This window comes from Scomber japonicus, chromosome 9, assembly GCF_027409825.1.
Source record: "Scomber japonicus isolate fScoJap1 chromosome 9, fScoJap1.pri, whole genome shotgun sequence".
Taxonomy (NCBI): Eukaryota; Metazoa; Chordata; class Actinopteri; order Scombriformes; family Scombridae; genus Scomber; species Scomber japonicus.
This window is the reverse complement of record NC_070586.1, coordinates 11,563,200-11,578,091: the sequence shown is the minus strand read 5'-3', so window position 1 is coordinate 11,578,091 and position 14,892 is coordinate 11,563,200. Positions and strand designations below refer to the sequence as shown.

At 37.1% G+C, this 14,892-nt stretch overlaps 2 protein-coding genes across 2 annotated transcripts; one reads left to right on the top strand and one right to left on the bottom strand.

Annotated features, from left to right (window-relative positions):
- The first annotated feature begins 1,034 nt into the window (after positions 1-1,034).
- Positions 1,035-7,047, top strand: rfc5 (replication factor C (activator 1) 5). Its single transcript, XM_053324652.1, has 11 exons — positions 1,035-1,193; positions 1,813-1,877; positions 2,733-2,869; positions 2,979-3,058; positions 3,178-3,251; positions 4,041-4,200; positions 4,890-4,971; positions 5,140-5,269; positions 5,979-6,056; positions 6,307-6,361; positions 6,486-7,047. The coding sequence occupies exons 1-11, from the start codon at positions 1,147-1,149 to the stop codon at positions 6,583-6,585; spliced, it is 1,008 nt and encodes a 335-aa protein (XP_053180627.1). The 5' UTR covers positions 1,035-1,146; the 3' UTR covers positions 6,586-7,047.
- Positions 7,048-7,203: 156 nt separating this feature from the next.
- On the bottom strand, positions 7,204-14,084 carry wsb2 (WD repeat and SOCS box containing 2). The gene is made up of 9 exons (XM_053324649.1): positions 13,801-14,084; positions 13,411-13,579; positions 12,117-12,322; positions 11,895-12,026; positions 10,935-11,035; positions 9,749-9,945; positions 9,295-9,384; positions 9,085-9,201; positions 7,204-7,821 (listed from the first exon to the last, which is right to left on the bottom strand). The coding sequence occupies exons 1-9, from the start codon at positions 13,838-13,840 to the stop codon at positions 7,608-7,610; spliced, it is 1,266 nt and encodes a 421-aa protein (XP_053180624.1). The 5' UTR covers positions 13,841-14,084; the 3' UTR covers positions 7,204-7,607.
- Positions 14,085-14,892: the final 808 nt, after the last annotated feature.

The following is a 14,892-nucleotide window of genomic DNA, read 5'->3' as shown; positions in this document are numbered from 1 at the left end:
CCCCAAAATACATAGCATTTACTTACTTTTACACAATAGGACACACACTGTTCATATTGTCAGATAAACTCTTGGTATGGTAGCTTTGAGTTTCATTATAAATATAAAGTGCAGCACAAATTAAATGTATTATTATCATAACAGTGATGATTTATTCCTTATCTTGTACACTTTTATCAAATCACTATGGGGCTCACCCATGACAACTTACTTTCTAGAGTAGGTTGGAGGGAGGGATCCCAGCAGAGAGGGGTCATAACTGTTTGCAGCGATGTCATCTCCCATGAGGCAGGGGGGAACAGTGATAGGACATTTTTATGACATTTTCTCTGTGTCACCTGCAGAGACTTCAGCCAGCATTGTGTCCAACAAAGCTGAAAAGACTGCATGCTAAAGGGAAAGAGAACAGCATACTGAGACAAATCTTATAAACTCAATTTTAACAGCATTAAATCAGAATCAGAACAAGGTTTATTGCCAAGAAGGTAACAAACCTTGAAATTTGCTGTGATGTTGTGATGCTTAGCAATAAAAAATATATCAATCAATCAACACTCAAACTTTATTTGTAAGGCACTTTTCATACACCATGATGTAATAAAATAAAAGGTAATAAAATATTCATAAAACTATTAAAAATGATATATAATAAAGGAAATAATAAAATAAGGTCACAATAGAATAAAGTTGGTAAAACCAGATAAGTTAGAAGGGATATTAAAAGGAAAAGAGAGGAAGAAGAGGACAATAAGACAATAAATAAATAAGAGTAAAAGTGATGACGTAAAACCAGACATATAAGTTGGGTTACGAAAAGGAAAACAGGATATAAAAAAAAGATAAAAAATAGTATCAGAATAGTCCAAGTAAAACAGGCTAAAACGTAAAATAAAAGACACAAAATAGTAATCCTAAATCCTAATATGATATGATACACACTATTTTCAGAGAGGACAGTTACGTCACTGAGAACCCGCCCACAGCAGCCGGCAGAGTCATCCCATTGGTTTTACGTAATGACGTTGACGCACGTTTTGTCGTTGAGCGCGCCAAACGCGGCTACCAACAAACACCAAACGTAGAGTAAAGTTACTCTAAAAGTATTTATTAGTTTAGAGCTAAGTTCACGTTTAACAGCGGGGACACATGGCTTCTACCAGTAAAGCGCAGCAGCAGGCTGTAAATTTACCATGGTGAGTGTAATGTCGTTTATCTCTAATAAAGTAAAGTAGTGCTAGCCAGCTAACCTGGAAAGCAAGTGTGTGGATTGAAGCTAAGCAGCTAACATGTGTTTTCTTTTTGTCTTCAGCTGGGAATTAATGTCAAATGCAAAATATGAATACTTAATCTGGAGCTATACGAGCTTCTCTTTAATTCGGCATACATAACATCTAATAGTAATGTAATTTTGCCATTAAACATCGTTAATTTGCCACCTGATCAAACATCTTACTTGTCGGAAATGCTGCAGCGTCCACCGTGATACAGTGATGATGTTGAGATTTCATTGGGATGTATTGATGGTTAGGGGAATATATAGATGCCGATATGAAAATAAGGACCACGAGATCTGAAGGCTACAACTTTAGTCGGAGTTTATGACGTATTTACTGTCATTAATAAGAAATATGTTTATAATTCTGCATATTTTCTATGGAGTTTTTATGGTGTACTCGTGTGGCTGGATTGTTGTATAGTGTGAAGTGCTGTGTCCTGATTGTGCTGTGTTTATAACTTATACAAACGCACCGTAATCTAAAATAATGTTTTGAATTTTTATTGAAGATCTTTGTTTTCTGTCTCATATTTCAGGGTTGAAAAATACAGACCACAGAAACTTGATGACTTGATCTCACACAAAGATATTCTAAGCACCAGTAAGTATATGGTGTGGACAGCTAAAATAAATACACAATATTCATTCTTCAACCCTCATTACTAAAAATACCCATTTAATGTGTGCTAAGTTTTTTTTTTTTTAAACATTTCCATTGGATAGTCAGGTTCTCTGTGATTCTATCTATCTATCTATCTATCTATCTATCTAACATTGTTTTAATGTTTTGCCACATGTATAACTTGAAGAAAATTCATAAATATGTGAAGTGAGTTTCTTCTGCAGTCAGTGTTGTTGACTCTCATCTTTGCTGTTTACCAATATTAGAACAATTAAAAAGAAATAAATAAGCATTAAAATAGTTTGGGTGGTGAAACGTATCATGTTCAAACCATAGTATTTCTGTAATCAGCTGTGTGTTAGTCTGTTTTCTCAATTTTTTAATATTGACAAACGACTATTTTCACTATCGATTAATTAATTAATCTGTAGATTATTTTCTCGATTTGTTGTTTTGTCTATAAAATGTAAGTAAATAGTGAAATATTTCGATCACTGTTACCCAAAGCCCCACGTAACATCTTCAGATGTCTTCTTTTGTCCCGACCAACAGTTCACGACCCAAAGATATTCAGTTTATTATCATAGAAGAATAAAGATATCAGAAGATATTCATATTTTAGAAGCTGGAATCAGCCGGTAACTATAGTAAAGCTACAACTTTCTAACTTTCAGTCTGTGGTTTCTTCATGTTTTAAATCATATTGCATCGCTCTGCTACTAAACTAGAAGATTACATTCAGTATAAAAAGGAACTCATATTCATACACTCACATTTCTTTCCTTGTTTTTTGTTTTATTTTTTTGTTTTTTCAACTGTTCCTTGTCTTTTCAGTCCAGAAGTTTATCAGCGAGGACAGACTTCCTCATCTCTTGTTCTACGGTCCCCCTGGAACGGGTAAAACTTCCACCATCCTCGCCTGTGCCAAGCAGCTGTACCAGGACAAACAGTTCAACTCCATGGTGTTGGAGGTACGCATCAACTTGTAAATCACAAGCTTGTAGTTTAGGGCGACCTGTTTATTTTCAGTAGTTCATGGAAGAGACTTCATATTTATATTTTACTAAATTTGTTTTCCAGCTAAATGCTTCAGATGACAGAGGTATTGATGTTGTACGAGGTCCCATTCTGAGTTTTGCCAGCACCAGGACCATCTTCAAGTAAGACTGACCCCTATAACCGTTATAACCGTAATCTATTTTTTTACAATTACTTGAAGGGAATCATTTTAACCGCTGCTCCTTTTTTTTTTTCTCTCTCTGTCCCTCTCGTCCTCCAGGAAGGGCTTCAAGTTAGTGATACTGGACGAGGCAGATGCCATGACCCAGGATGCCCAGAATGCACTGCGGCGAGGTAAGCCATCTGTTCGGCCGGGCGTCACCCACTGAGAGCTGCACGGCTCGCTGAGCAGCCAGACAATTTGGCCGTGTGTCTGCTTGTTACACCCTAATGTTCATTTTTATAAAATCAAGAATCTGAAGGAGAGTGGGGAGCTGATTAGATTTTAGATGCTGATTGAAATTAGAACCTTTTTATTAGGCCTTCATATTTGTATTATGTTTCCTGTCTGATGATGATTTGTGCTCATTTATTTGGTTTTTAATTTTTCAATTTGTAAAATTATGTGTGTCTTCAAATGTTGTTAATTGAGTAATATTTATTGGTTTTAATACAAACATATAAAAACATAAATATACAAAACATTAAAAAAAAATAAGATTTAATTTATCACAATGTAAAAAAAAAGTTGTTAAATGTGCTTTTTAACCCATATTTTTATAGTAAAAGCTCAATATTGCAACATATTAAATTGCATTGGTTTTACTCCATCCCCAAGTGGTGGACTGGGACGCATTAGTTGAGGCATACACATGTAATCTGACCGCTGAAATGTCCCAATCAGAGGGTTTATAACTGTTATAGGTGATTGCTAAACAGAAAATTTGTTGAGAAAAATTTGAAATATATTTGTTATATTTGGCAAAAATGAAACTACATTTTTTTAAAAGTTCTATTATGCAGATTTGAGCAAGTTTATCAGCTGACATACTGCTCTCTTGGACACACTTAATTATTCACTACTTTTTTTAAAAACTTTTTTTACAGTGATTTCTAACTCTTATCTCTCTCTCTTTGGTTCAGTGATTGAAAAGTTCACAGAAAATACAAGATTCTGTATGATCTGCAACTACCTGTCCAAGATCATCCCGGCCCTGCAGTCGCGTTGCACCAGGTTTCGCTTCGGCCCGTTGTCCCCGGACCAGATGATCCCCCGTCTGGAGCACGTAATCCAGCAGGAGAAGTATGTGTTAGAGTGGTGGTTGTTTTCTCCATGTGTGTTTTAAAAAAAAAAAAAAAAAAAAACAAACATCTGAGGTAGAAAGAATTTTCTAAGAGCTCTTTGTTGTTTTCTTAATGTCTCTAAATCAAAAAAAAACTACCAGTACTATGATACGTTACTCCCAAAACACAGTTTTTTAATATGATACTGTTTTGAGAAATATGCAATGCAGGGGAATTTTTTCACAGCACAAAACAAAAAAGACTTTGTTGTCCTTGTCTTTGTTGGACAGGTTGCACCAAACATGTGGTTTATTGCTGTTAAATATCAATGTGGTTAATGGGGGGGGGAAAGGGCCTACAAGTTGCTTAGTAATAAAACAAATTAGGGAGTGGGAGTTTGAAGAAACTAATTAGCTTGATCATAATCACATTATAGGATTTATTTGTCACATACACATTATACAAGAACACAATATACAAAAAGAAAGAAACAGATGGTCTAGAAAAGAAGAGACGAGTAATAAAAAAACTAATAACAATATATACAACTTGAAACAAAGTCATAATTTATGGTGCATTCTGGTTAAATATGATACATATGAAACTGAATATGAAAATGTGAGACAGTTTTTTTCTTGATTTTTTTTTTTTTTTTTTTTTTTTTTTTTTTTTTTTTAAGAGTATTGTTTTTTTGTTTTTTTCTGGCAGTGTTGACATAACTCCAGATGGAATGAAGGCCATTGTGACTTTATCATCAGGAGATATGAGAAGATCACTCAACATACTGCAGGTTGGATTAAAGGCTGATCATTCTCACTGTGCTCTCAAGCTTCTCTTCAGCCTCAAGTTTTCTAGCACTTGATTCATATTGTGCAATAAAAGAGCTGAAACACATTCATGTCATTAAAGAAGCATCATCCAGACAACAGAGTGTACTAACTGTAGTTTGTGATTTCAGAGCACCAGTATGGCGTATGGAAAGGTCACCGAGGATACAGTGTACACCTGCACAGGTCACCCACTCCGCTCCGATATAGCCAACATCCTCGACTGGTCCCTCAACAAAGACTTCACCTCAGCTTACAACCGTATCCTTCACCTCGCCCTGTCTGACAAAATAATTTAGTCATACCTCTTCACTACTTAATTTAATGTTGCATAGAGACTCTCAAGTTATTTTCCATGTGATGAAATATGAACCTGAATGTGTTTTTCTGCCAAATTTTTACTGGCAGTTCTTTTCTGTTTCTCTATTTCTTTCAGCTGTTGATACATTATGTCAGGTTGGTCCAATTGTAGCTAAATGAGTATTAAATGTGGCAGATAATATCAACTGCACACTGACTTAGACACATTTACATAGCTACATTATCCATTTTGGATGTTTGAATGATTGGCTACACTTTTTTTAAAAGTAGCTATAATTGATTAAGACAGTGTGTCAAATTACAATATGTAGTTTTGGTGAATTAAAGAGCTCATTGTTTAGCCGTTCAGATGCAACTTCACTGTTTTGGTTGACTGTTTTTAGAGGAAAAGCTCTGAAAGTCCACTTTACCTGCTCAGCACCAAACAACACTGGGCTCCAGATTAATAATAATGTAACTGTTGTCCACAAGTAAGCAACATTTTGCTAGCATGTCCAAATATCTGCTCAGAAGGTGATATGTCAGTGTTGTCTTCAAAACTTGTTTCTGCTGCCCCCAGGTGGCCAAAAAAAACAGTTGTCACAGGTTTAATATAAAACACAAAGCACCCACAAATCCCAGTCTAGATTCTTTAACACCTTCATCACAGAGATCCTCCAGCTGAAGACTTTGAAAGGCTTGGCCCTGAATGATATCCTCACTGAGGTTCACCTGCTTATACACAGAGGTAAGAGCACTGTTAATCTGGTGATGACTGATTTAAATAAAAGGTTGTTACTTTAACTTTTTTGTTGCTTCTAAAAAAAAACAAAAAACAGTGGCAGTCTTCACTGTGGCAGATGTATTTAACTGTAGGTGAAGTCCCACTGCTCTACTCACATATATAAGATCTCAGTCTAGTTGATGATAATCTGCAGTTTTAAAGTCACACATCAGTGTTTAATTGCAAGTGAATCATTTATTTTTCCCCCTTCCAGTTGACTTTCCCCCAGATGTTCGGATGGGTCTGCTCATCAAGTTAGCTGACGTCGAGTAAGTGAAAACACTGCTGCTTAGAAACATAATGGAAGTTTACATCACTTACAGTTATCAGTTTCATAAAGATGTCGAACTGTTGTATTTGCACTCCTGACAAACGTGTGTGTCCCCTCCTCAGACACAGACTCGCCTCAGGAACCAACGAAAAGATCCAGCTGAGCTCGATGGTGGCAGCTTTCCAGGCAGTGAGAGACCTGGTGGTCAGCGAGGCCTCGTAGACACCCCACAATAAACTTTTACTTCTGTTCATGCTAGAATACAAAACAAGCGGATCATAGCATTACATCCAAAAAAAAAAAAAGAAAAGAAAGTTGAAGTGGAAAAGGTTGGCAATAGTCCTGCAATTGTCCCCTTTTCATCCTGGAAGTATCTCTAGCTTTCAGTGCCAGCGAGAACTGATAATAGCTTGTTTTGTTCCAGACTAACAAGTGATTTCACTGATAAGCACTCTTTTTTTTTTAAGAGGAGAAATCATGTGTTTGTTTATGAAGAAAGCAGATACTTCAGTCCTTTATGTGTGCACTGCATGTTACCCACCTCTGCTCCACACTTTGTACAGTTTGGCAGATGTCTTGGAAGCACATGCCAGCAGCTATCTGACCAACTAACATCCGTGTAAAGTTGATAACAATGAAAAGCAGTTGTTTGTAACTCTAGTACTTATAAAGATATACGCCCTTTGGCACTTAAATACAGACTTGGAAAACTGTTAATTGTGTTATCTGTGTTTGGATTAACTCCACAAATTCATCCACCATATGTAAGAATACATTTGGGACATGTACATGTGTTTTGAATCTGTTTAATAAAACTATTTCCTATATATCCAGGTTGTATCTTTTTTATATTGACATGTGCAGTTACAGTAGTAGTGCATGTGATCATAGTTGCTCTATGATGATAAACACAGGGATTAGAAATACATATACATTTGATATTTACACAATAAATTAACAGTATATAAAAGTGTAATATTCAAGTCAAAATAAGCAAATTAAAATTAATTGTATGCATCTTACACAAGTTGTGCAATAAATGAAATTCTTAGTGTAGGAATGTTACATCTAAGGTAAATTATGAGATGCTCCTTGTGCTATATTTATGCTTTTAAAAGCATCTCGTGTTCAGCAAACAAAATACGCCTCTTTTTTTTTTTTTTTTTTTTAAATATCATGAGACAGTGTATAACAATCACTCGCTGTAAATGTCAGTGGTTGCATTGTGTTTAAACATTTCTGCTTTAACTTTGCCAGTCCTCTTCATCTGAGGAGCAGCAGGTCTTGAGGCGGTCAGGGATGTTGCGGTAAGTGAGGTACTCCAGGATCCTCTTGGGAAGAGGCAGCGGCTCCATCTGGTGCGTGGAGACCGAGTGGCGCAGGATGGATCGGCACAGGTGGCACAGGCTGGGTACCGTCCTGGGAACCTTCCAGAACCTCACGTGGCCGTCCCTCGTTCTGCCAGGAGAGAAAAAAAAAAAACTTTGATGGTTATGATACAGATATGCACATAGACAAAATGCAAAGAAATTAAAATGTGGATGTGTCTGTTTTACCATTTCTGTTTATTATATCGCACTAATAGTAAGAAAACTTGATCCAGAGCTGCAATTGAGAGTTCCAGTCAAACTACTTTTCTTTCCATAAAGCTTAATAATGACCTCAAACACTCAAGTGCTTTTTTTCATTTTTAGCTGTTTTTCTTTTTTGCTAAATACATTTTACATGGTGATTTCTTCATGTGCTCGTGTTTGTATATTAGATTGTATTTTCTTATCTTGCAGTGTATTAAGCACTACCAGCCACTAAAAGGCAGGTGCTCATGTTAAATGTTTACTCTTTACTATCTTATCCCACTCTATTTAGCATTATGAGCACTATACAAACATTCAATTAATGGTATTATAACACACACACACACACACACACACACAGATGTAATAATGATTTATAATTGTTAATTATTGTACTTTTTTTTTTTTGGAACAATTACTGAACTCACTTTTTTTTTTCCACAGTGGCACTAATCCTCTTCTGTAAGAAATGATGTAATGTGTTTATAAAACTATTCATATACTGTAGCTATATATGACCACTAAATATAGGGGTTTAAAATAAAGTGTAAACTAATACACACAAGTTACAGAGAGTTTTGCATTAAGATTAAAATGAATCACAGAGTGTAATCAGCCTCATTTTACACTAAATGCTGCAGTTGATAATTATTTGTATGAAAGATTAATTTATTGGCTGTTAATAATCAGATCTTAGAAATGTCACAAATGGTGAAAAATGCCCTCTAAACTTTCTCAGAGCTCTATGTAACATCTTCAAATTGCTTGATTTGTCTGACAGGCCGGTCAAAAGATTAAAATACAGTCATATGAACCCAAGAAAGTAGCAACCTCTCACATTTGAACCAGCAAATGTTTAACAACAGCTTTCATGATTCATTAATTTATCAGATTATGAATATTAGTTCTAGATTTACGTTTTGGTGAAAATATCTATGTTTGTTTTATTTAGATGGTGAGCAGATTTTTGATAGTTTCATCTCACTGATAGAAGTCACTGTAACCACCATTAAATTAAACAGAATCCAAGCTGAATGCAGCCATCGCCCCATTGAAAAGGAGCAGGCTACAAAGTTAAAAAATCAACTTTCAAGTCTATTGGAAGTTAAGTGGAGTAATATTAGGACAAATGTAGCAGGATCTTTACCCAGTGGCCACCACTCCTCCTTGTGGATGGTAGTTGCAGCAGAGCCCATTAGAGTCTCGATCCGCCTTCGTCTGCATCACCATCCCTTTCTTTCCCGGCTCCCAGATCCGAAGAGGTCTGCAAATGCAACACATGGATATAAAATCATTTTGTCCAGTGTGAGAAACACATACATGACATACAAAAAAACGATTTATTTAAATGACTCACCTGTCGTCAGTCACAATCGCCAAGTTCAAGCCATTAGGAGAGAACTGTATTGATGAGATCTGGTTTTGCCCGTAATCTTCAAAGTAATCTCTGTGCCAACATTACAAAACAGATAACGAACAATGTAAGGATACGGATCGAGGAGCGGGTTTCACAACATCACATTTCACCTGGACATACTATCAGGCAGTGCATCAGATGTAAACAGTGATAGTGTGGCTGCTTCCCAAGCTTCAAATCTGTTTACAATACAAAATATCTTCCTCTATCCTCTTCTCACAATAACTGCTTAAAGTTTCTGCCAATATGAAGAAACTGACATCTGGGCTCAAGATGTAATGGCTAAGATGTTTCTCACATTTCTCATTTAACATGTTACACAATAGATTTTGGCTCAGACACTGTTGCTGTCTCCCATATTCCACTAATTGACTGCAACAGAGTGAAAGCTTACACCAGAGTGGCCAGTTTCTCTGCCGTGTAAGGGTCCCAGAGGTCGATCCACCAGCTGGAGCCGCTGAAGGCAGCGGTGGCGAGCAGCGCCCCGTCAGGAGAGAAGTCACAGGAAGACAAAAGGTACAAGGTCTTATGGGTCCCTCCTGTAAGGTTCCTGATGAATATGTATGATCGCAGACTCCACAGGCACACCATCTGATGAAGATAACATCATAAAGGATTAATAGTCTTAGTCTTTAATCCTTGCTGTAAGGATTAGTTTTTATTTGGAGTAGTAATATGCGTTTAGTCGAAGCTTAAAATCAATACACCCTACAGAAATGAATTCAGAGGCTGTAATGCCAAAAAATGCTTCTTGCCTCTCAGTAACGCTGCAATGATTCAGTGAAAGTCAACAGGACAGGCTGAAACATGCAGCAAACTCTTTAGAGGGCGATTGTGATCTTAAAGTCTGGTGTTACACAACGTTAAGCTGCCTACGTTCAGCGCTTTTTCTCTGCACACGAGAAAAAGTGTCAAATTCACAGTTTGACAAGAGTGGGAAGAGTTCCCTGGTGCTCCACACAAAGAACTAAAAATCTAACTGCTAAACTTTCTGTCAGTCTTACAACACGCAAGAAACGCAGGAGTGGGTGAAGATCATTTAGATCCAGGAATATTCCTCCTTCACTTTCATCCTTGCCTGCTAAAAACCAAAGGCCATCTCTCAATCAGCCACCGCAAGATATGTTGCTCTACTGACCAGATAAACAGGCTTATGGTCAGAAACTAAAACTTTCCTTTATGCAGGATTACGTTTTAAAAAAGCACAAACACAATTGTGCAACACTAATCAATGGCCAATATCCAGAACTGAAATGCTAAATATTTGCTCTTTTGCCCACATGTAAGGGTTGCGACAGTTTTAGCGACCGCTGAGAAATCTTACCAGAGAACTGAGGTGTTATTAAGTTCACTGATTGGACACAGGACTGATGCAGAGAATCTAGATTAAAAACCATCAAGGGGGAAATAAAGAGAGCTTTGTTCTCTCAGGATGATTTCTGACAGTTTGGAGATTTAGGACATGTACAGTACAAGTGTTGAAGTTTTGACCTCTAACAAGTCTATAAGTAGGTTATAAAAAAGGTCAATAAATACATAAAAACAATGCATGCATGAAACTAATTAATTCAGCAACTCACTCTGTCAAACCTGCCCACAGATGCAATCATGCTGCAGTCTGATGACACGCTGCAGCAGCTGATCCAGTCTTTATGGCCCGAGAGCACCTGCACCTTTTTACCTACAGAGGACAGAAAACAGATGAACTGAACAACACAGACCAGAAAGCTTCAAACTGGACACCAAATCTTTTCACATAACCGGTTCCTGAGGAAGTAGTGGAGAACATGACTCCCTCGTGTAAATATGATCACTTCATTTCAGAAAGCCGTTGGTTACAGTCAGTGTTCATAAATGATTAAAATCAGTTTGCAGAGGCCTGAAACATGCTTCGTCATGCTTCATGGCAAACGTTTCACACCTTGAATAGTTGCTCAGACTGCAGGCTGAAAAGCCTCGCCTCGATGAGCAATGGGCCACAAAGAAGGACTAATGGTAAAGAAACATGTAAACTCCATAAAAAGGTATGCTGTAACAGCAGTAGGTTCATGTATAATTAATATGGCTGTACAGTCTTAAATGTCAGATTTTTCCACCTGCCTTCAACGCGTCACCAGGGAAGAATGATTACAATTATGTAATTTTGGCAAAAATGTTTTTAAAGTGGTTTCTGGGATGAATTAGCAGGCCTGTGAGCTGGTTCTCACACCACACTGGCATTTAACTGAAGCCAAATTACAACATAATAAGGAGTTTAAGAGCAAAACATGCAAATAAGGGTTAAATAAACAAATACACTTTAGTGGGCGTCAAATCATATTCAACCTGAAAGTCAATATGCTCCATTTTCTTTAACTAATCAAAGATTAAAACAGCAACATAAAACAACATTGTGTAATAAGTAAACATTAAAGTGATATCAGTAAGGATTGTTTGGGAACGCCACTCAAAATTATGTTATCATAAAATCATCATAAAAAACGCCACACCTCTCTAAACCTGACCTCACATCAGCACTTATTAGTGAACAATGCACACACCTTTCTGATTCAGGTCCCAGATCCTCAGGGTCTTATCCCGAGAAGATGATATGAGTGTGAGCGTCCCGTTCTGAGGGAAGACAAGGTCCCTCACAACGCCTTCGTGACCGTGGAGATCAAACACAGCCTCGCCTGAAGGTGCATAAAAACATACTTAATCTTCTTATCTGGAAAAACAACACAGATAACGTCCTCGCCAAGCAGAAACAACAAGGATCTCACCTGTCAACACATTCCAGATTTTGATCACGCCATTCTCCAGACCTGTGGCCAGAAGCAGACTGTTTCTCCATTTCGATGACGTTTTAGCTCTGCCGGCTGAGGCTGCGGCTGATTTTGGGGGTCTGGGTCCGAAGGCGAGTCCCCACACTGGGTGACCACAGCTAAAACTCTTGTCTCCTCGGTCGGTCTCTCCATCCTGACTGTCTCTGCGTGGGAGAGAAGAGCATCAATTATCCAGATACCATAAAAGCTCATATGTAGATTAGATGATGCAAAACTGGAGATGGTAAGTGACGCTGCATTCAAGTGCTGTGGGAAATGTTGAAATCAGATAAAATAATAATTGATACGGTGCAAATAACAATCATCTGGCAAACTGTCACTGGTCATTTCAAATATTTAGATACTTAATGAGTCACATAAGTTGATTTGTCACAAAATATTGCCTTTGCAACCCCCACAAAACTTGTTTTTCCAACTTTCTCACTGTCATATTTCCCCTGAGGAGATGAGTAAACATGAGGGTTGAGTATCGACTAAAATATGTCCGTAGCACAGAATACAGTCAACTCAAGCATTTCGAATGTTTGTTTATTTGTTTGATCTGATATTTTCCAATTATAACCAGGAACCGTTAAACTTCTTTTAACAAATCAAGCAAACTGAAAAAGTCATGGCAGAGCTCTGAGAAATTGTGAATGCCATTTTTACACTATATTTTCACATTTCATTGACTTAATTACTTAATGAAGTCATCGGATCAATACATACATGGAAATAATTATTAATTGTGGATTATTTGTTTCGTGTCTCAATAAGTTATTTAATGCTGAATACTTTGAGCCTACATTTTGACTGTGGGGTAATTTTATCATATATTTATGTAACTCACTGGCCACTTTATTAGGAACAGGTGTATTCCTTGTGTATGTTAATGGTGTGGGCAAACGTTTAGGAACATTATTTAATATAACCACCACCACCCACTTTTACCTCAATAATGAACATAGAGTAGAATTATCACTTTTCTGACAATGTTGAGCTTTGTTAATGTAGAATTTATGGCAGAACTGTTTTTGCTTTACTTTCATTAATGTACTTATATTAATTTACATAGATCATTTTAATTATGTAAAGCTTTAAAAACAAGTATCATCGTATGTATATTGGCCTTCAAGCAATTAAATCAATTAAAGGTTTATTCTATCCACATTATGGTTTTCTATACCGAAGCCAGGATTTTCGAGCTACACTTGAATGCATCTTTTAAATGGACAGGTAAACTAACACATACTCTGAGTCCAAAGGCCAGGCGACCACCCAGACGATCCCATGTCCCATCGACCATGCAAACCAGGCTCCGTCCGGGGAGAAGTCCACGCTCCAGGTCTCACATCCCGCCCGGCCCTCCAAGGACAGGGGTCTCCTGGTTTTCAGCTCCAGGATGAGAGCCGGATCCGACGCTGAAAGTAGAGGGGGGGACGAGAAAAAAACAACATGAAAACATTAACAGTGGACAGATTCATCCTTCACTGACACTGATCCCCTCCCCCCTATTTACCCTCCTCAGCTCTGGAGGGTTTTTTAATCCGGTGCCTGGTAACGGAGCGTCGCAATGACAACCAGGACTGAGTTCACACATCATGCATAAAAAAAACACGCACATAAAAAACACGTTACTTACATGCATGTTGCAGCTCCGCGTTGTTTGCTCTGGAGCACATTCTTCGCTTTACCTGCCACTTCCTGAGTCTGTCTCCCCTGTGCGACTCTTCTCCATTTAAAGAAGACGCAAAAAAAAAAATAATAAAATAAAAAAAGCACTCTTCTCTTCTGTCAGCTGACTTGTTCTTCTGTGTCTTAGTCTGTTGTCTGAAAATGACTCCCGGGATGTGTTAAGCTATGTAAACTAAATAAATAAAAAGTGAGAGCAGTAAACAGAATGTTCCTCTGGTTTCCTGCTGTCTGACTCTGTCTTCACCACTGGCTGCACTGTTTCTCAACGTGGTCACGTTTTCCTTTAATTACGTAACCTCACAAAAACTAAGCCACACCCCTTCATGAAATGCTTATAAATCTCTTTGGTATGTCAGTGATTCAATGATTCAAGTGGAAAAACACGTGCTTGACCAATAATAATGATAAAATTTAAAAAAGGGTTAGGGTTAAGAGTAAGGCATGATATTATTAAGGATAATTGAATTGCATTTTTCTCTTCTAGTTAGGAAGACAACTCTTTTTTTTAAAGATACAAAATATGTAAAGATTAACTACAAGAGCATTTTTATATTAAAAAAAGAAAGACAAAGTAATAGAAAACATATTTCTTATTACAGGAAACAGCAGAGGTAGGAATGTAGAAAATCTAGAAATCCAGAATACCCAAATAAAATAAAAGATGAATATATAATAAAAATAAAAATAAAATAAAAGTTACTGTAAAATGAAATAAATAAAAAAGAAGTGTGAGGAGGGGTATTAAAAAATGAAAACAAACATAAGAAGATAATAAAATAATAAAATAGAATAAAGGGATAGTCTAAGTAGTGAACAGGCTAAAACATAAAATAAAAGCCACATTAAACAATAAAAATTTGCTTTTAAAAATATCTACACTCTCTGCTGCTCTCAGGTCTTCAGGAAGGCTGCTCCAGAGAAGAGGACCAGGGTAATAAAAAGATACCTCTCTGTGGGTTTTGTTTGGACTTTGGGAATAATTAAAAGGCTGCTACCTGAAGACCTGAGGGTTCTCTAGGGTTCATAGGTTAAAAACAAA